Source organism: Anser brachyrhynchus (assembly GCF_964034855.1).
Source record: "Anser brachyrhynchus genome assembly, chromosome: 1".
In the NCBI taxonomy this organism is placed as follows: domain Eukaryota; kingdom Metazoa; phylum Chordata; class Aves; order Anseriformes; family Anatidae; genus Anser; species Anser brachyrhynchus.
The window spans coordinates 77204292-77227150 of NC_137694.1; the positions used below are offsets into that span (position 1 = coordinate 77204292).

Here is a 22859-nt window from a genome sequence, read left to right on the forward strand (position 1 = left end):
GAAGGAAAACAAAACAAAGAAAAACAAACAATCAAAAAAAATGGAAAAAAAAGGAAAAGAAAAAAAAATCAGTAGCTGCAAGATAAAGCTTTCAAGTAACACTTCACCAGCTGAAAGGGAAATGTAGCTTCAGGAACTGGAGGTTTGACCTAGATTTCCCACTGTCCAAGACAGTATTGCAAATGTGTACTAAACAAGCAAGTAAACAACAGAGAGCCCTTATGCAGAAGCTGCCACCCACTGACAACTCACCTGGCTGAAGTCTTCGGACAAAAGAAGATGTCATCTTTTGAGCCCCTGTTGACATTTGTCCCTCATCGTAACAGGCAGTCTCTCTACATGGGGAGAAATCTAGTGATTGACCTAGAGAGAGATGGCATATTCTGAAAACAGAGAAATACTAAATGAGAGAAGTGAAGAACTCTTACTTACTGGGTATGAAAATGCATTTAGGGAAAGGAAGTAAAAGTGCTACATAGTCGAGGTAAGTTATAGCATTATGTGAGGATTTCTAATATAACCATAGTCACTGGGACTCCTTCCAACTGGAAGTTGAATTGTTTCTCATACAACTTCAGTTAGCTTTTTTTTTTTTTTTTTTTTTGAAATAGAACTATCATAGCTAATAAACAGCTAAAGGCAAAGTAGCTTTTGTCTTCTCATCTTCTCTTAGCAAAGACCACCTTTTCTACGGATAATTCTTGCTATAAAATGAAGATAAAGAGATGCTCAATTGATTGTATCTACCTGAATGAGAAACCCTACTCCAGCTGTCCCTGGAATGGTCCAGACCATTTCATCATTTATCCTCCATTGGTTTTAAAGGAGGGGTGCAAATGAGACAGGGCATTTTTGTAATCTCAAAAGGATCTTGAAGTCAAACTCTACCTACCTCAAAGAGGCTGGTGCACAGAAAATTTGTACTTGGAGAATCTGGCTTGAAAATCTAAAGACATCTAAACTTGGTCAATTAGATGTACAGATATCTAGAATCACTATTTGCTTGTTGAAATATAGTAAAAATATCTTATGCAAGTATTAGACTGAGTATGGGGACATCTAGTCCAAGCAAGTGGGGTTCAGTTACACTGATTTGAGTGTAGAATGGGAATCTCTTTGACAAAATGGCTCTAATCTACTTAGGATTTCGATGTGAGCCCAAAGCTGTTTCTGGGGGTTGTTCTGAGAAAGTAAAAAGTTTAGCCCCAGGTTAATTCTCAGACACACTACAAATAAAGTTGTCTTTCACTAACTAAGCTAAAAAGAGAAGGAACTGAGTAAACAGAATGACCAACATGGCAGAAATTTCAGATGAGGACAAGGGACGTAAATCTTGATGTGACAATAGACTATACAGGAAAAAATAAAGAGGAGGAGGAAATGACCTTCATTGTTTAGAAATACTGAATTAGAGAATGTGGAAAAGAAGAATAAAAAGAAGTCCCACGAGTAATATTTTCATTTCTTAAAATTGAGATATTTATTTGTTAAGATAAGTAAATCCAAATTATAAATAGCATAACATTTACCTTTGAAAAGTTCCATCAAAATTAAACAAAACAATGAGCTTGTCCCTTCTGATCATGCTCATTAAGACTCTTCAGCTATGAAAAAAGGCATGAACTACTATAAAATTGAGATTTGTTTCTGTCTGCTAGCATGAATATTATAAATAAGATTTCCTTATAAAAATCACATGAGATGCTTGTGGTATATTTTGTAAAATGCGACTAGAAAAAGACAACAAGGTACTGTTAATAAATAATACATTCAATAACAAAGCAATCTTTGCTATTGAGAGACATCTAAACATATCGGGGTACAGTCACTATGAAACCACCTGAAAAAAGAGACATTCTTCAAAGGAGCATTGCACACTACTTGAAAATGAACAGATTCTATTGACATAATAGAAAATACATTATTGCCAGGCAAAGAAATTCAACCCCTTAGTCCTTGTAACAGTGTTAGCCATCAGCAAACATTTGCTACATTGGAGAGAATTAGATTGATACCCTAATCACAAGACTCTAAACAGCAACACACTTTGTGATGTTTAAAACACGCAACACAAGTACCTTTGCCCCTGAGCGTGCCAAAATGATGGTGATTCAAAGAGATGTTTACCCAAGTGCCCACATCATTTTGACACAACATCCAGCCTGTAAAGCTTACATACATATTAAATGATACAATAAATGTTACATGTCAGTCACTGGAGGTAAAACAAATCCATGGAATTACACAACCTCAGAGGCATAATGGTTTGCTTATCCACTTTAAAACCATCTCAAGACATTGAACTACCACATCACCATCACATTTTTCAATAAAGTGGGCAAGATAAGAAGGAATGCAAATCAAAATACTAGCATAACGCAAGGGCAAAAATCACCAGCTAACACTGAAGTCCCACATCACATTGCTCCTTTATAAGTGATGTCATCAATAGCTGATGCCAGTCTTGTGCGAGAGAACAAAATCTGCACTTATGCCTAGTTCCTAAAAGACAGGAGACACCTTGTCTGTCCTCCCTGTGCTCCTGTACACCAGCATTAGTGTAATTGCCACAGACTGATCCCAAGTCAACTTGTGTCAACCAAACACTGAGCTCCTGCCAAATGCGTGAATGGTGTTTCAAATTAAGCTCTGTTTCACCACTGATTCAAGTGCCACATACTTGAGCAGTCCACCAGAAGGAAGGCTAGCCCTGGGCAAACAAGCCTCCCTCATAACCAGCCTTGCAAGTAGGGTCAGATATAAAGCAGGAGGTCTGAGATGCACGGATGCTGTAACAGGGAAGGTGAGAGTAGGGACCTTGCAGCTACATGGGGAGGCAAGCAGAAGCCTATCAAGCTGTGCTTTCTCTGCTGCTCTCATTCAAATAACCTACTTTGTTCCCAAAGCAAAACACTAGCGGCTCCCTAGGCCCCAGAGGCTGCAGCAGGCACCCTAAGCCCCTGTGACCAGGCAAGTATTTCAAGACTGCAGCAAACCAGTCACTTATTTCTTGGCCTGGCAACAAATGTCAGAACTCTGCAGGCAGGAGACACGTGATATGGCATCATTAGTGAGCCCCGGTGATGTCCCAGCCAATGCATCCCTGCCAGCCCAAGCCTGAGAAGTGTGATCTGATGGAAGTACAGATACTCCCTTACAATGCTAACAGGAAGCATATCTGATCTTAGGAAGAGAGCTACTCCTCTTTTGAGTTTGTTTATTACCATTGTAATGGTAAAGCTTACATTACCAGAATCTGAGTCTGGTCATGAAAAAGGAGATAGACCAAAGAGAATACAGTTGTCTATAAATTTCTAGAAATATCTTCTCCTTTCCATTTACACATCTCTTTTCAGCGTTTTCACAACACAGAGCTCATACTAATAATCCACCTCATGGACGCAACATTAAAAGAAAAACACATGCAGTCTTTTACATTCATCAGCATCCACATGCTACATTTCACAGTTCATTATCAAAGTCAATGTCCCACTCTAGAAAAATATCACAGCGAGGCACCTTTAATTTCCTTTCTATCTTTCTACGTTTGCTTTTCCCTTGAGCTTTCAGAAATAGCCAGATGGAACCAGCACTGGCACAGGTTAAAGCAAGGTGTGTTTTATAAATTGGAAACACAACAGCTTACAAGCCCTGAAAGTTACATGTGAAGGCAGATTTTCTGTGTCATCTTGAACTGCCAGAGCTGGAGAAGATGTAAACGACTCTACAATATTTCATTTGCTAACTTAGATACCCAAATTTGTCCTTGAATACATTTTTTTAAATGTAGATTTCTAAATGAGGAGACATATCTACCCTACACTTGGAGTGCAAAATAAGAGCTCACAGCAAACTGTTTGCACATTCAAACTTCTTGACCTCAACCTGTACGGGGCTAAAGCATGGCATGTAAATGCTTTGCACCATCTTCCCTTCCACAACAAAGGAAGAAGGGTAGCAATTTGGTTACCATAGCAGTTGCACATGAAGTTTCTTCTGTTGTTAAGGGAGCCCAGACACTTGCTGGCTTGTCCCTCGGCATACTCAGAAGGCCACAGCTCAGGTCCCAGGGCAGGATGAGGATTTGCTTGGCCAAGGGCTGGTCCCCAACGCCTGGCTCTGGTGATGAGCTGCTCATACCAGCCATCAGCCCCTAGCACTACCTCAACCTCTGCTTGACACAAGGTGCAGCCCCAGCAGCACTCCTGAGCTTTGCCCAAAGCCCCTAGGGGGTCACAAGCCAGGAGTCAGCCCCCCAGCATGGCTGTTGAAGTGCAAGCAAGGCAAGACCCAGGCAGCATTATTAATGCCTTGCTTTCTGACCCAATCACTCAAGAAAAGTGCTAAACTCCATTTAAAATGCAGAGTACTAGTAACTCCCGAGAGGAACAGAAATCTTACAAAGTGCAATTCCTGTACATTACACTCGGTAATAATTTCGGTATTGGATACACAGAAAGCATAGACTAATTCCCAGGTGAAAAAAATATGCAAGTGCTCTCTCAGATGATAGATGTGCATTCTTCTTATTTAGAGATAGGACATTACATTGTGTGTTTGATACACACTTCTCATGAGAATCTGCAAGACAGTCAGAGATTAAAAAAACAAACAAACAAACAGGTCAATGAATACATGTACCAAAAACACAAAGACAACTAGACATGCTGATTTCAGTCGCTTATGTCCTTGTCTAATCTAGTAACTGTTGTGAGACATACAATGAAAATAAAAAACATTTTCACACCTCAGTAGTAACAGGCCAATATTATGAAGGTTTATTAAAGAATCCTTGTTTTGTATTGAGGTCAAAATTTGGAAATGAGTTTGTATTTTACTGATGCCTGATTTGACTATGGATGCACAAAGATTAATGCAAAAATTCAAGATCTGACTGCAGGCAATTTAAGCTGAAACCTGGACAATTACAGGCAGACTGAAATAAATAAATAAGAAAGACGATTTCTTCCCTGCAAAACTTATCAGAAAATAAAAACTGCACTGGAATAGCAGAAGGAAAAAGATCATATCATTGCATCATCAAAGTCTAAAAAAATTATTTGACAATGAGTGGAAGCATTAGCAGCCTTCAGATCCACCACAGACTATAAATTACCGGAGGATATCTAATTCTCAGATACAGTCACTCAATGGTGAGGTTTCACACTGAAGCAAAACCCTTTTTTTCATTTTCATCCAGCTCACACAATATACTTGGCAGACTGAGCAACTCATGCATCACTTCTATGCAACTTACAGAAACAGTTTCTCATATAGGACATGACTAAGATCACGATTTGATTTCAGACTGTGATAACTTAGTGCAGCAGATGTTTGAAATGCAGTAAAATATTTGCCTTACAACAACAACCAAGGAATAGCAGAAAACACTCATGGTCTGCATTTGTGGGGAAAAAAAAAACAAAAACAAAAAACAGTAGCTTACAGAATAGGTACCTTTAACTAGGCAGCATAACCTGGCACCGCTTCAAAACAGCTTTATTTAAAATTTTCATAGGATGAATTCCCTCAGGTTTGAGAACAGACAGATGATTAAAATCTATGCAATTCTATTGATTTGACTGGAGTTGGAGTGGTAGAAGAGAATGGAGAATTTGGCTTATAAATTAGGGTCTGGGCAGAGAGAAGAAAACCTGTTTTTCTCATTAAAATTCATGAGTTTTCACTTTCTTACAAGCTATGCATTACCTGAAGGTAATGTCCTTCTTGCACCTACTAACCATGAGGGTGGATTTTAACCTGGAAGCATAAATTCAGTCAAAGAAAAATCTCTGCTTGCTTGCTTGCCTTAGTGTTCAAAAGATATAAACCTTTGTATTTTATAAAATGTTTTTTTTGTTTGTTTGTTTTACATTACTTTCCGAATGTAAGTTAACTAACTCTTAGAACATCTCTCAGTGAGCTAAATGTAATCTCCGTTCACCTGAGAGAGCAACCACAGCAGGAAGAAAGATATCAAACACTCTGAGAGAAGTAGCACCAGAAATAAGAAAGGCTGTTTTACTTTCTAGTTAATACAGTAATTAGTACTAGAAAGACATGAAATGCTGCATACAAGCTTAGTCACATTCAACATTATTAAACCTAAAATGTTCTGTTTCTGTGTTGTGTTTTTAGATTTAGTGCCTAGAGGAAAGTTCACTGCAGTCAATAAACAGAGCAGAGGAAATCTGAAACAACTTGTGGACTTGGCAGGTTTCCTCCCCAGTACCACAAGAACTGAGGAAATGAAAAGTGAGAGAATAAAGTCATAATATCTGTTAATAACTTTAGGTCTCAATTCATCAAAGCATTGAAATATAAGCTTGTATCTCCTTCTCTTCACCACAGAGACTGCTTTTTTTCTTGTTTATCTCGGTTCTGATCTTCATCTAGTTCTTTAGACACCACTACTAAATGGCAGCACATAGACAGTAACAGACTTCAGAAGACCTGAACCACTCTCCTGAGTTGTTTTCTCTTTTTTTTCTTGACTTGAGTAGCAAAGCTGGAAGTGCTGAATAGCTTGAAAACCACTTGGTCAGTTACTGATGCATTATAGCGAAAAAAATTTAAAAGGGGGGGGGGGGGGGGGGAAGGGGGGCTTTTTCATATACAAATGTGTGATTTTTTTTTCAATAAATTATTTAAAAGTAATTCTTAAATATACTCAGCAGTGTTTGAGTTATAAACTTCAGCCTATTATCTGTTTTGTTTTATATTTGTCTGTTTTTAATACAAGGTGAGGAGCATGAACAAACCAAAAGTCTCCTATTTCTGCCTGCACAGGGAAGAATTTTTGAAAATGCTTATGGGGTAGTAATTTCAAGAGCACTGAATGCTGACCTAATTCAATATTGGCTCAATGGAGATTTCATTATTCATATAAATAAAAACAGTGTTTTTTGGAAGTCCTTGCCCTATGCATCATCAGATGTTCACCCTTCACTATCCTCCTCACATATATAAGTCTCATACTCAGATAGAACCGCTTTAATATACTGATAGTGCAACAGTATCTTATAACCACAGAAGACTTGTTTCAAGTCACTTCAATGTTCATTTTAGTTTCCAGCACATTCAAAGCCCAGTCCTTTAAAGCTGATCAACATATGATCTTCAGAATTGAAGTCCACACTTGAGGAGCCCTCACAGAACTGACAAAAGACACTCAGGATAGAGGAGACGCTGAGCAGGCAGAGCTGCAACTAACATCTTTTTTTCTTGCCAGTGCCACACACTCCATACCATCTGCTGAAACTGCAATTCAAGAGGCAGCACTCAACACGCATGTTTGCAGGAGCCCTGCCAGACTACTCCAAAACAGCTTTATCCTATAAAGTGGACGTCTTCTGTCAGATTTGCTGAGCACACTAAATGCTATGAGTATTTAAAAGGAAAACCTGCACTCTTGAAAAAAAAAAAAAAGGGGGGGGAGCATTTATTTTCAATGTAGGGATAAATAAAGCTATCAAGCATTTTCTACAAATATATATATATACACACATATGCAGAGAAGAAAAAGAAGATGAGCTTATAGCACTCTTGCAGCACAGTGAGATCCTGCTCTTGAGATCTCCAAGAGACTCAAATCTGGGTCTCAGTCCTCCAGATGACATTTTTACAATCAAAATCTCCGTTCCTCTGTGCATCTGCTTTTAGTGAAATGTTTCCTTTACTATAAAGGTAATCAAACAAAAACAAAGCTTCTCATAGAATATGTAGATTTCCTAGCTTCTTGTTAAGAATTTAGTTTAAAATACATCATGCCTCCGTAATTGCCCCTTCCAATAAGCAGAAAATGAGGCAACTCATCTTTGCTATGGGCCCCACCTGAGCAAAACAATTCATTGAATGTACAACTAGAAATCACCATGAACTATTCAAAAGATACTTTCATGTTTTATTGAACAGAGGCTTATTCATAAACCCAGAGAACAATTATTTGTGGTGCTGCTTTCTTAAGCAGCTTTGGATTCACTCACAACAGTTTTATCTAGTCTAAAAGAAACTTGAAAGGTGAAGACACCAAACAACACGGCAAATTCTAGGTGGTTTGTGTGCTACTGTTTAATTTGCCTTAGAGGAACCAAAATAGGGTAAATATTCATCTCAACAAAATGCTGACCAACTCAACAGCAGCAGGGAGTACCTGGGGATTATGTTAAGATGCTGTTTTAATAGGAACTTCTGAGACTTGCCAGGGATCAAAAGTGTTTCGGGGTGAGAAGCAGGCTGGTTTCCAGATGGATCCTTTCCAGCAAGCCCAGCACTTCTGGCTGTGAAGAAGAAGAACGGTAACCTTGCAGTCCTCTAGGACCTGCTCTGCAATGGCACTTGCTGAATTGCATCCACAGTAGATCCAAATGGAGCCGCTCCAGTGACTGCCCAGCACCAGCCGCAGGCAGCAGTCCATGCTGTCCTGACCATACCTGCCGACTCACACAGGTGAGGACTACTTGCTGAACACCGCTGGCTGCTGAACTCAACGCTCAGCTGAACTCCTCAGGCCAGGCTGGTCTCATCTGTGCAGGCTGTGGGGAGCAGGTCTCTGCTTCCCATCAGTAGACGCCCAACAAAGCCACAGCAATATACGCTTATAAGTGAACTGTGTGGCACTGGCAAAAAAAAATCCTTATGTCTTGCCTTTCACCACTTAGCCTTACAAACACAGTTGGGGTGTTTTCACAATCCTATGGAGACCTCAGTAAATGCAGCCCATGTTCAGGAAAAGCATGAATCACCACCTGGAGGTGCCCATCTCTCTCCTGACTGCAGAGAACCCACGCAACCATTTTCAATTAAGAACTTTTTTTTTTTTTTAACCTCTTTTTTTTACAGCTGAAAAGACAGAGCGAGATTCATTTTTAAGTCTATGCACTAAGCTAAAGAGGCTGAATACATTAGGGCTCAGCCTGTTGTAATAAAAAAATGAAGGAAATGAATAATCTGGTAGGAATAAGTAACTGTTTAACTTCTCGTTGCTGCCAAGGAAATATCAGCTAGGGAGAATAGGTTATGTCTCCTATTGGGTATTTATATTTCCTTTAGAAAAATGAGTTTGCTGATATTTAACAAACAGGCCACTAGGTCTAATTGTTCTGTTCAAAAACTACTAAACAGTCAAACACATGATAAATTCCAAATGACAAATTCTGGGAATTCACGGAACAGAAGTTATTCTACAATTGGTAAGAAAAACACAGCCTTCTTCCATTCTCTTTTTGTTCACCAGTGATAGAATTATCACCACCTAACAGAAGTCATATTTGCAATTTGCAGCTAACTCTCGTTGTCTCGATCACTTTTGAAGAAAACATGGTTCAAAATGACAAAGTATATTAGCTAACTTCATGGCTGATTTTTTTAATCACACTTCTAAGCCCAATGAGGATGGTCAGCAGGAAGGAGATGGCAAAGAGGTCCTTTAGGATGACCTGGGGCATAAATACAAGCCAAGATGATCCCAGATGGAGGTCTGAAGGGAACACATGATATTAGATGCAGATCCCATTACAGAGGTCACAGCACACCAGTGCAGCCACAGCCACCAGAACATCCCCTAAATAGCCACAGAGCAGGGGACTGGGCATTTCTGGACAAGGTTTGATGTTGTTGTTTTTTTAGTAAGAATCATCATCTAACAGAAATCTCACCGTATCCTTTCAAGGAGATGGTGACTTAGGATAATAGTCCATTATACTTTTGTTTCAAGGGGAATGGAAGGAGAGAGGAGAAAGATGGATTCTTTGCCATCATACTTCCATTGTATTTCCTTTTCTGTTTAATAATTTTCCCTATCTCATAGTAATAGCTGCCATCGCATTTTGCTTTGCTGCCATCCTGCAGAAAACCTTAGGTAGGTCATAGGTAGTCCATTTTTCACAGTCATTAACAAAACAAAGTGTTCTGAAGTTGCTTAGAACTGGGGATCTTTATCAAAAATTACTACAGTCCAATTTGTTACACCACTGATGTGATCTTCATTTTTTCCATCCTCATCATCCAGCTCTTCAGGAACTGCTTACACTTTGTATAACCTAGACTTGTTCCAACACTTACTAATCTGTCAGGCTAAAGAAGAGAACCAAAGCAGGCAGCAAATGGTGAGATAGCATTCACCTCCTTCACCGTCCTCATTTCTAGATCAAAAGTTTCCTCACTCCTATTCTCATTGTTAATGAGGGGATAGAGTGAGCCAAATATTAAACCAGTTCCATGAATATGTATGGAGGATTTTATGCAACTACCACAGTACAGAGATTCAGTTTAAAACAGCAGATTCTTTGCTTAGCTTCAGTTTCCACAAAGATGCAAACTCAGCAGTGAATATTACAACAGATGAGGGGAAATGGCCTCAAGTTGCACCAGGGGAGGTTTAGGTCAGATATTAGGAGAAATTTCTTTTCTCAAAGGGTTGTATAGCACTGCAACAGGCTGCCCAGGGAAGTGGTTGAGTTACCATCCCTGGAGGTCTTCAAGAAATGTGTAGATATAGAACTTAGTAGAGTGGTTTAGTGGTGGGCTTTAGTACTTGGTTAAAGGTTGGGCTAGATATCTTAAGAGGTCTTTTCCAGCCTGAACGATTCTATGATTCTGTGACACCACTCCGATGTCACAGGTGAAACAAACAGTGAAAGTATTTGAGTCAAAAAAAAAAAAAGGCCAATATTTATATATTCTAGAGAAGTTAAGCTGTAACAAAGGCTTGGACCTTTGACTTTTGTAGTTGTTTCACCCCAAACTTGATAATTTTCATATCAGCAAAAATACAGAAATACAGCATTCACGAAGAAGAGTCCTTTAAATTTTAGAAAGGTCTGTGCAAAATTTATAAATATTTTTATTCTCATGGCCACATATAATCATTTTCTATGATTTTAGTCTGCTGGATTATCTGTTTTAGAGTGAGCTTCAGAATATTCATAATAAACAGAAAGGAGGAGTTTTACATAGATTTAGAACAAGTTTATACATTGGCCTTATGTTACTCAAAAACATACATGTACCCAAAAAGATTATGCCTAGAGTGATTTCCGTGCCAAATATCCCCCATGCACAGTTCTTGTAAAGGGATTTAATTCATTCATCTTACAAACAGGTGGCAGTACTTCCTATGCAGAGCAATGATTCCAACATTTCTGTATCTTGGCACCTCTATGATAAAATTAATAACTAAGAACCTTAACAAATTGTTTGGCAAGCCCAAACTAGTTTTCATTGAAGATGAATTGCAGTAGCTTTTAACCTGGCACAGACTTGTGCAGCTCTAGCTACACTACCAGAGAAATTCAGCGGCTAGTAGTAGAAATAAAGGCGCTAGAGCGGGGAATTTCAACAACAAAATTAAGATTTCAATTCACTTCAAGGAAAATTCACTTGAAGGCAAGGCTGGATGGGGCCTTGGCCAACCTGATCTAGTGGGTGGCATCCCTCCCTGCCTATGGCAGGGGCGTTGGAGTTAGATGATCTTTAAGGTCCCTTCCTACCCAAGCCATTCTATGATTCTATGAAAATATAGCAACACAAGACTTAAGGGCCTATCAATCAATAGGAAAATGCCAGAAGAATATAATTACTCTGTCCAAAGTTTGCTATAATTGTAAGATGCTGATTTCTCTTCGTTTATGCCTATGTTAGCCTCCTGGGTCTGACTGCACCTGTGCTTGAACAGAAGTACAGTCTTATCCTGTGGTGTAGCCTTCCTCCCAAAATGGGATACTATTTCAATCCCTTACATGTAATTCCACATTTCATATCAATGATCCTGTACACATGACCCACTTCTCCTAGACTTAAGCCAGGTAAGTCTCACCCTAAGCAACAGAAAGGGTGCAGTGCATTAACTCCAAGATTTTTGTCAGGCAGCTACTACTCTCACATTCCCAGATGTTTTCTCATTTTTGCTGTGACTGCTCTTGCCACAAAATGCTTACAGTACCCTCCTGTATCCCATTTTTACTTGTAGGGTAAAAGCCTACTTGCTGGCCAGTGTCTGCATGGATTGACAAATCAACCAACTAAAATAGGTATTTTTTGAGCTCACACTGTAGACTTGCTCTCAAAAGGGACATTTATTTTTGATTCTCTTCTTTCCTAAGTTGACAGTTTTCTGAAAGTTACAGAAAATTATTTATCCTTGAAGCCTTTACTTCCCTAATAAATAAGGTTGTCATTTTAAGATGCAGTTATATTCACTACAGGTAAATGCAAATACAGAGAGAATTATTGATTTCTGCAACACCAGCCACACTTACCACACACAGCTTGGGTCTCTTCTGTCTCCATGATTTTTTTAAACCTATCATCTTGCAAACCTCGGTATTGCAGACATCAAAAGAGACTCACAAAGACCACAGGCTACAGGTTCAGTCTGCTTCAGTCTTACAGAGACGGGGAATAAAACAGCCCCAGATACCCAGGGCACTGGCTGCACATAAACAATACAGATGTTATGAAATACTGCACTGAGTATGAAGTCATTCCTATGAAAATCCTCACTTCCTCTTCTTCTACTACTCAGATTATTTTCCCAGAACATAGGAAAAAAAGATTTCCAAAGTGCTGGATAACCATCAGAGAGGTTCGGAACTGAATTCCCAAGCACTGGTACAAATGCCAAACGATGACCAGCAGAGGGGCAGTTCTCACTACTCTCCTCATTCCCCTGCAACCCCAAGGAAATACCGTCATCCTTCTGAAGTGCCATCTTAAAACACCACATTTTGACAGTTGTTCTCACAGATAACATCTTTAAAGCACCAGGAAGTGCAACGCTTGATACATCTAATAAAAACCATATAGGCACCTGTTCTTCAAGAAAGGCAGCTCAGTAAAAATTTGCCAGTAAAGAAAATATTCTGCTTTCAAATCCTTTCTCGCTGAGTATCCACATTATAGATAAGATAAACATAACCCAAGTGAATGAATTATCAAATGATATTGGTCTGTTAACTGTACTTTTAAAAAAGCATAAGCAAAAGTGGACAGTAATAAAACGGGTTATAGAAGCACATTCAGATTTTATCAGAACAATCTCCAAAACCGCATTTAATCCAAACCTCCACTTTGCAGTTTAGAACTGCACTGTAATCCTGTGGAACAATGCCCACTATATGCTTGGAATATTCATATTTAGAAAGATTTTATTCTGAAACATTTAAAAAGCAAAACAGTAATTTTGTTTGTTTGTTTCAGTGTCCTACATAGTCAAATTATTCATATCTAAAGAAGAACCAAGGTTTTTGCTCTTTTTTTTTTTAATTATATCTATATAACTTGCAGCTGGTAGTCTACAAAGAGAGAGGTTGTTAACATATGATAGGACATATCCCCCAAAACACTAGCATTTTGGAGCTAAAACAGGTAGCAGAGGAAATTGTTGTGGAAACCTGATGACAGTTTTGTTGTTTCAACACTTTGACTAGAATTTCAGCTTCTAATGATAGAAGTAGAAGAAAGAGAACATTAGTTCGGATTTTAAAGTTAATGGTGATAACGTCTTGCAGCTGAAATCGCACTGTGGACTGAGCTGGTTTTCTCTTCTTGTCCTACAGTGCTAAACCAAAGCAAACAAACCAAAAGATTTCTCATTTACATGGCAATAGGATCATCCGCTGTCCAAGTAATACCCAAAAATAAAACAGTCCTTTAAGCGCTGCACTGACCGGAGCAGCCGGAGTGCAATGTGCACACTTATGTAACTCACTGATTGCGAAGAGAAAGGCAGCAGCATTACGTAAGTGCCTGCCTTTTCCTTGTGTGTTTCTTTTTTGTTTGTTTGTTTTTTGTTTTTTTTCTTTCTGGCTATGTATTTTTTCAGTGCTCCCAAAAGCTGTTTTATTTTTCAGACTCTGTTTAGCAAGACACAATCTTGCAAGAAAAGTACAAGTCTTTAAGGCTAATGTTACAATCCAAACAGAAGAGCTAGTTGCACAATGAGAAAGGATTTTCAAAGTTTCAGCTCATTTTAAATGACACATTCATTTCTGCAGTTTTTCTGCTATAAGCACACGGAGAACCTCATTCTGCATTCCACTAAACACCTCATATCCCCTTGATATTCAGTGAACATCTGGAGCCCAAATGAATACAGAATTAATCCCAAAGGCTGGACAGCAAAACAGGCCAGGAACAATCCCTGCTACAAAAGTCACTGTGGAAATCTTGCAGCAGGTCAACTGAAATCTGATTGCACTTCACCTCTGTTTTTGTAACACAAGTTTTATTTTCAAACCAATTTCCCTTAGTCAGCTCTTGCCCGTAGCATAGCATTAGCTTAGCTAAAAGTGCAATGACCTAAACTATCCTGATAAAGCCTACAACAGGGAGGTACATCCATTCTCAGTAGCAGGGCATTCCCAGGACATTTTTCTACCAGATTCTTGACACCCTTCACTCTCTGAAGTTTTTGGAGGAGTTGATGGTACTCAGCTCCTCTGGCTTTCACACCTTTCCCCTTTCTTCCACTGGAAAACAAAAATAAAATGGAAAAAGAAAGAAACAAAGAAATTTGACAACACACACACTTTCCTCTATAGCCACCCCTGCCCCCCACCCCACTCCACACACACAGAGGAAAATAAAGAAAAAAAAAAAAGGAAGTTGTATGAGGAGCCAGTCTGGAATGAAATGGATTTTTGTACAGACAGTCATATTTGGCACTGTCAGCAAAAGCTTGTGGGTGGCCCTGTTTCCCTCCGAGCCTTAATGCCCTTTTTACACTGGTCATTTAAAAATATCACCCAGAAAGTTCAGCTGTGTCGCTTATGACATTATTTTCACAATACTGCTGAATGGACTTGATGGAGAGATTTGTTTCCCCCCACCCCAGTTCCACAAAACACTATACAATAAGGACGTATTCCATTTGGCCTTCAAGTAGCATTTGTATGGTCCATGCAGATCTGTGATTATCTTCCCTTTAAAAAAAATCAACAGAAAAACAGAACTCTCTGTTGGAGAGCATGGAAATTAAAAACTATTGGATCTTCCAAACTGACTGCTACAATCCTTAGGCAGAAGACGGGACTAAAGGGTCCTCACATTGTTCTAGCTGCATTCTCAGTACACCACTTTTATGAAGGAACCAGAGCTGTAGAAATTCCTCCGGCATGGCATGAAATCCAGAATCAGGCAAGACATTGTCATAGTAATGATGGCTAATAAACTTCCCGTGCAGGTCCACTGAGAACGGCCAGAAGCCATAAATTGTTACTTCTTCACACAGACCAAGGGCGGCACTGACTAGGAAAAGTCCTGTGGAAAGCCGTTTGGCATGGATACCTTTGCTCTTCCAGAACTTGCCAATGTCACGCAGGAAATTGGGGTTGGCAAAAAGCACCGCCTGCTTGGCACCAAAGTCCTCCAGGGTGTAGTAGACACGTAGGGAGGGTCCTGTCCCTGTCTTCATCGAGAAGGCTGGCATGTAGATGTAGCTGTGATTATACACCTTCACGCTGTCCACAAATGCTTTTCGAGACCAAAGCAGATTCTGGAACCTGTAAAACAAGAGAGAAAAGCATGTTGATAACACAAAACTTTTTCTGCTTGTTTCAAAATCCAGCTACGAGCTGCTCTTCATACACAGATTTGTAGTTCATTGCACATCTTTCCTGAACCCAGAGAAGGTCCTGACAAAATTGAGTAATTTGTTTAGTCCAGAAACAGTATTTTATCAAGAATATAACCTTTCCTTGCCATATACTTCTGGACATACCAAGATGCACAAGACATCTGGCAGGAAACTGTAGACTGTGCACACACACCAAGGCCTTCACTGATGTTTGACACTAAATAAACCACCTTCAGTAAAATATTAAAGTACCCTGAATAGGCACCATTGGAAGTAACTGACAGAGTTGTCACCAGAGTGACAGGTAAAATCCAATACCTAAAGCACAAACTTGTTAAGTAACCAGAGCATTTGCTGTCCTGAGGTGCGGGCTATGCTGGAGAATACCTCTGCATGAGAAATTCACTATGATTCACCCTTGATTACCTGCTTCCTCTCCAGAATCCATGTACTCTTCAAAGCACAGGTAGGTCATGATACACGGGTTTGAATAGGATGCCAGACGACCACAACAAGCACCAGATAAAATTACAGCTGATGCAATTGCCAACAAAAAATACAGCTTCAACAGCATAGAAATGTCTCATGAACACCTCAGGTTCTTAGAAGTCTTTGCTCTGGCAGCAAACTCAAAATATTTGTAGTAAGTGAAAAAGGTTTTGTTGACATTTTCAAAGTGCAATATTTGGTCTCCTGATTTGCCACAAGTTCCTTCAGGTAGAATTAAAGTAGATCTGTTCTGAAGCAAACCCTCTGAGATCTGCATGGATCTTCATTACTAACTGTTCTTCCCTACAGACCAGCTCCTACTGCATTAAGCAGCTAACTTAACAAAGCCCCTTCAAAGAAATTGATTCAACCTGAATATACAAAACAAATAATAATAATAAATTAAATAATAATAACAATAATAATAATAATAATAATTTCATAACATTGAATTTGGCATTCTTTTCTGTAGAAAGAGATAAGATAAGTAGAAGGCCAGCCAAGACCAAAGTGCCCCGGCAAAAATTCATTGTCTGGCTCTGCCTTCTTGTATGGGCCCTCTCAGACCTTTAACTAAGCATTCCCCCAAATAGCATTTACCATAAGAGCAGCAGAACACCTTGTCAAATCATCAGTTCTAGGAGTTGGGCCAATCCTAGCAAAGCTGTTCCATTGTCATCAGGACACACAGTCACCGAAGGGGAAAATAATCTCTAGCTTAATATTTTCAATATTCACTTATACACTCAGACCATGTCCTAATAACTCTCTAATTGTTTATAAAAGGTAGAATAGGGTCTGTAGCAGGCTTTCGGAGTATCACTCTCCATGATGCGGGGAGCCCACTGGGCGGTGGGAGATGCAGGTTCAAACTTCCTTTCACAACTCAGGGAACTTGAGCACACAACTCCCACTGTCTTGAAGCAATGGGGTCCTTTCTCCTTGGTGGAGGGGAAAACAGACAGCCCCTCTGCCAGTCCTGGAAGCTGGTTTCATCATGTCCTTTCCCACTTACAGCTGGTTAACAACTTTCACTTCAGATGGCAAATAGATATGGTTATTCTAAAGCTGCATTATTCAGCAAATTTACTATTCTCAGAAAAGCACTGTGCATCTCGAAGATGGATACATTTAAAATGCTCAGATACAGTCATAGGACAGGGACTGTCTCTGAATATTCATTTGCCATCATTGCCACAACACATTTGCATTTATTCTACATGAATTTCCCAAAATACCTTAGAAGTAACAAGAAGTGAATGGCACTGCTATGATAATGGTGCATAGGGGGGAATTCATGCAGGAGGGATGGCATTTGTCGCGTAATTGCAGGCCGCCCTTCAGGAATACCGCTTCCTGGAAAACCGTGCCTTTTTCAAGTGATCTAGATTGCCACATCGGCAGGCGTCATGCCCAGTTCAACAGATGGACATTACACAGGCGGCCAGGAGCCCATGCACAAGCATAAAATATGCTGATTATGGCTTGTCTGATAGCCTAAAACAGCCAAAAAGCTGCTGCCCATCTTGCGCTCCTCATGAGGGGAGATATCAGAAGCAAATGATATTTTCTGTTCCCCGTTTGTAAAAATAGGAGCTCTGTCCAGCTTTCTGACTTTTCACAGGCTGCTTAGAGACTGAGAAATCTGGGGACAAATGCTACACATTGAGAAGTTTTAAGATACTGTACTTGAAGCTCAAGCACATTTTCCTTTAATAACCAATGCAGACAGAGGGTCCTGCAGGCAATCCCATTCCAGCAGTGGCTTTTGGGGCACAATACCACATCCTTCTCAGCCGACAGCGAGGAAAGAGAGACCAGAAGGGCTTTTCCTCTGCATCTGATCAGCTCTGAGGCGTATGCGTGAATGTGATGATATGGTTTCTTCCTGCTTGACCTGGCATGAATGGTACAGTCCTCACATCCGGATGGGCACACAGACACCCTCCCTTGTGCCAATCCTTGCCTGGCCACTGGTTCCTAGTCAGTGTTTCATAGAATCACAGGAGGGTTGAGGTTGGAAAGGGCCTGTGGAGGCCGTCTGGTCCAACCCCTGCTCAAGCTGGGCCACCCAGAGCAGGCTGCCCAGGACCACGTCCAGGTGGCTTTTGAAGATCTCCACGGAGGAAGGCTCCACAGCCTCTCTGGGCAATCTGTGCCTGTGCTCCCTCCCCCAGACAGCACAGCAGTGCTGCCTGGTGTTTAGGTGGAACCTCCTGTGCTCCAGTTTGTGCCCATTGCCTCTTGCCCTGGCGGTGGGCACCACTGAGAAGAGCCTGGTTCCATCTTCACTGCATCCTCCCTTCAGATATTTACGCACACTGATAAGAACCCTCTGAGCCTCCTCTTCTCCAGGTTGAACAGTCCCAGCTCTCTCAGCCTCTTCTCATAGGAGAGGTGCTCCAGTCTCTTCATTGCCTTGGTGCTTCTCTGTTCAACTTCCAGTCCATGTCTGCTTGCCTCTGTCTTACATGTTTTGAACATTCAGTATTCTCAGTGGCAGCTGTGCAGTTCCTCTGCATTCATGGGTCTTCAAAATAAACCTGTCAAATGATCCAGCCCCTTGTGCAAGAGTGCATCTCAGACGACAACTTGGCTCTGAGCAAGAAGCAGTGAAAACTGCTTTCAAAGTCATCCTCTGACCTTCTGCAGTCAAGCTCCTACAAATGCATGGCAGGTTGCCAACATTTAGATAAAACTGGAGCTGGAATCTCCCGAGCCCTGAGCAGCACCTGAAGAAGACAAGAGCTGTTCAGAAATTTGCAGTAATGTGTCCCGGCAGCTTGACGGCAGCCCAGAGAGGCGACAATGACTGTGAACAGTGGTGAAAGCAGATCACAGCTTGCTCAGCCTGGGCGCCTCCCTTCCGCTACACGCAGTAATGGCCAGAGAGCACATGAAATCCTCAGCAACACATTTTCGCTGTCAGGTCCATATGACAGATCAACTTAAAAAGCACAACTTGCAACAGGCACATGTAGGCACAGCTGCATAGATATAAGAAAAACAAATTCCTTTATACCAGTTGTAAGGTTCCCTCAGATGTGGTTTACTTTTTCAGAGAGAACAATGCATCCAAGAGAAAACTGCCAGAGACAGTGCATTGTTAAGACAGTACTATCAAAGACTTAAGAGCATTAAGTGTTTCGTTTTGTTTTGTTTTTTAATCTGTTTTTAATGTTCTTATTGATGTCCTCTAGCAGATATTTGGGACATGACTGCTCTCTAGTACTAACACATGACTTCCATAACCACAAAGAACTTGCTGCAGTGATATTGAGCTAACCTACTTGCAGCTAATAATGGCAGCATTTTCTCACATCTCAGTTTCTTTTTCATCTCCCCTGAGAGTCACTGTCTCATGCTTATGATGATATCTCAGTCACTTACTGTGTTGGCATCTGCAAAGTCACAAGTTCAGCATTCTGGATTAATTGCAAGTTGACTTACAGAAAAAAAAAAAAGAAAAAAAAAAAGAGCTATGAAGGGAGCAGCAGCTCAAATGCCAAAGAAATAGTGTATTATTTTAGGAATTAAGATAAATAGAACTCAGGGGAATAGAGCAGAAGGCCCATAAAGACTTGTGTGTTCGTCCCTATGGCAAGGGATAACCTTACAAATATTATTTAGATAATTTGATGTCAGCATTAGCCAGGAATGATTAAGCAATTTGCTGCAGCTGTTGGAATATGCTTACAGATGGTGTCACGAGTCAGCTTGCAAGCACACATCTGAACCCATACTGCTGTGACACAAGAGTTTACTGCACTCAGTTCTGAGTGCTTTTGTGCTTTCAAATAGTGGTGCCCCCTTTAATGCCCTACACATTCATTCATATCATGCACTTCTTGATTATTCACCCCTTCAGGGCTTTTGTAGCCAATGTTACTAAACCATGGATTGTGCCTGAATTAACAGCACGCTGGTTTCCGCGCACCCATTCTCCACATAGGCACTTTAGGCATGCATTACATGCAAGGTAGACTATTTTACTTGTCCACACAGGAAGCCAGAAACAAGCACTTAAAGTACCATTAATTCACCCTATTTCTCATTTTATCCCAAATTCCCCAACTACACAAACCCTTGTTTACTTAGCCTAGGGAAAGCTACTTTACTTAAGATTCAGTATAATCCCATTAAAGTCAGTGGCAAAACCAGCTCCAATCTCAGTGGTAGTATGCTCAGAGCTTCAAATAAAACAACAACAACAACAAAATCAGGCATGCAATGCACTTGAGAGTGGTTAGAAATGGTATGAAGTAACAAGATCAATCATAAAGACTGATCATTAAATCAGTAAAATCAGAAATTCTAAATGTTCTTCATCAATCCAGGAGCTTTTATTCTGGTGGAAGATCCCTATACTTTGCCTAATTTCATTTCAAATGGCCTCAGCACGAGGAGCTCTCCCCTGTTCTCACTGTGGGTCCCCCTCCACAAGCAGCATGGTCACCCAGTTGAGAACTGACCACACTGGTGGGGTGATGCTATTCCCATCTTTTCCTTTCCCTTTGCCCTCCTCCCTCCCACACCTGATTGCCCTTTACAGACTCAAAGGCAGAAAATCTTCCACTCAGACTCTCAGCAAAGATGCTCCTTCCTCCCAGAAATCACTTTACTTCATCCCTTACACACAGCTTGCCAAGACTCCATGCTGCCTCCTCTTTCATATGGACAGAGGCTTCCAACATTGACGAACCTGTGCTATGCTCTCATCTCTGCTCCCAAAGATTAAAATCAAACAAATTAGCCTGATTCTCCTTCTGCACACCTTTTCAATGGCTTTTTTCCAGGTTGGGGATTACGTTCACTCCTACCATCAGCTCCAAAGACCCCAAAGCAAGGAGACACATACTTTCAACAGTGACTGCAGAATACATCTTTCTCAGATGGGCTGTTTTTTAACGACATGCTGTCCTTACCAAATGACCTTCAGAATAATCTGATGCACTCCAAGTCCAGTTAGACATTGCAGACGTAGACTCTAATCCCTTTTAAGATGCAAACTCATCATAGGACTGGATTCTGTATTAATTAGTGTTGTGGTATTTTTTTCTAAACCTCCACCAATTACTGCTTTTACACTGTCATGCTGAGAATACTATATATAGTACCAAGGGAAAGCTGACTCTATTTTTCAATGAACATAGAGCTATCCTATACACCAAAGCAACGAAATATTAAAATCAGTGTTCACTGGTATTTTGGGACTGTGTGTGATCCTCATTCTGCCAACTCAAATTAGAATATGCTTTTAATAGCTACTCTTTCCAAAACCAGTAGAGCTAAACATCAATCCATTCTGTTGCCTGACAGTTTGAATCTTAGCTTTCAAAAGATGAGCTGTTCATCTTAGTTTGACTCTTTGAAGATTGCAGCTGCTATAGTCACACAGAAGTGGAAATAATATAAAAGGATAGGCAGAACAGCATGACTGTAAACTACTTGCACTGTAGAAATGAAATTGCTCCCTAGTATTTCTAAATCTTCTGAATATTTCACAGCACTTACAACTGAAAGTCTGGAGAATGTGAAAACCAATGAAATGAGAAACAAAGAAATCAACTGGAAGAAAAAAGTTATAGAACTAAGCCTGATATCTTTAGCATTCAATTTTACTGGACTGCATGCCAGAGTGAGCCTGTGAGAAGAAACATAATCAGATCATACATTTTCTCACGTTTTAAAGGAAAACAGAACTCCAACAGAACACAAGTCCTATAGCAAAGCCATTTCTGCTATCCTTCCCTTAAGTTCTAGAATAAATTTGGCCTGATCACTTTTGTTTCCTTTTTGTTTCCCCCTTTCTCTCTCTCTCTCTCCAGAGATTTTAGGATTACCTCATAAAAATATTGAAAATACAGTCTTTGGAAAATTTACTCTTGATTAACATGCAGTCTCTAAAACAGTCCACTCTGTCTATAGACAGCAACCGAACAGGAAAAGAACAGTGCAGTATCCCCTCTACTTTTAGGTCTCTAACCCCAATGCTGTCCAGACTTGAGTCTCAAGACATCACTGCCTGCTATAGCATTGCAGCAAATACAAAGTTAGTAACATTAAGCTTTCCTGCCTGTTCATTTTGGCCTTAAATTCTTTGTAACCTAAATATAAAACATATATTTTTATGTCTATGTTTACAGTGATGTAAAACTAATTCATAAGTGAGGACACTTTCTGGCAGGTATACTTGATTTTTTACTAAGCCTTCAACATCATGACCTCCTTAGCATATTAATAATTTTCGTATGTCAGTGAAGCTGACATTCAACTATATCTTCTCTTCAACCTCTTATAGCTCTTTCCAAAGAAATTTGAATATAGAAAACCAACAATATTTGAATTAAAATGTTTCTTCTTAAAGATGCCCTGTGCAACAAAAAGTGTAGATTGAAGAAAAATTATTTTAAGAAGTAAATGCTTTGATAGGCATTATGACACAATTGTAGCTAGGATAGTTGGGGTTTTTGTTTGTTTGTCTGTGGGGTTTGTTTGTTTTGTTTTTTTTGTTTGTTTTGTTGTTTGTTTGTTTTTTTACATATATGATCACCTAAGAAATGTTTTGTGAACTACAGTATATGTATCACTGGTGGTCCCTGAGGTCATGTCACATTGCCTGCAGCTGGAGTGAAGATCTGTATTAAAGAATGTTATCAACTAAAAGTCTGATGATTAGTTGTTCATAGGCCACAAGAATATGGTATGAATCTACAATGTTTTAAACAGGGTAAAATCAATTTACAAAACTATAAAACCTGCAAAAGTATTTCCTTTACTAGCTGCTTCCCCTAGG

At 40.0% G+C, this 22859-nt stretch overlaps 1 protein-coding gene across 2 annotated transcripts in view; it reads right to left on the reverse strand.

The window, feature by feature from the left end:
• Positions 1–1461: 1461 nt before the first annotated feature.
• ST8SIA1 (ST8 alpha-N-acetyl-neuraminide alpha-2,8-sialyltransferase 1) overlaps positions 1462–22859 on the reverse strand; it is a 149269-nt gene continuing 127871 nt past the window's right edge. For both annotated transcript variants that reach the window (XM_080597124.1, XM_080597123.1), the window contains one exon: positions 1462–15500. In XM_080597124.1, the coding sequence (XP_080453250.1) occupies positions 15014–15500 (487 nt within the window). In that variant the 3' untranslated portion in view covers positions 1462–15013. The remainder of the gene's footprint in view (positions 15501–22859) is intronic.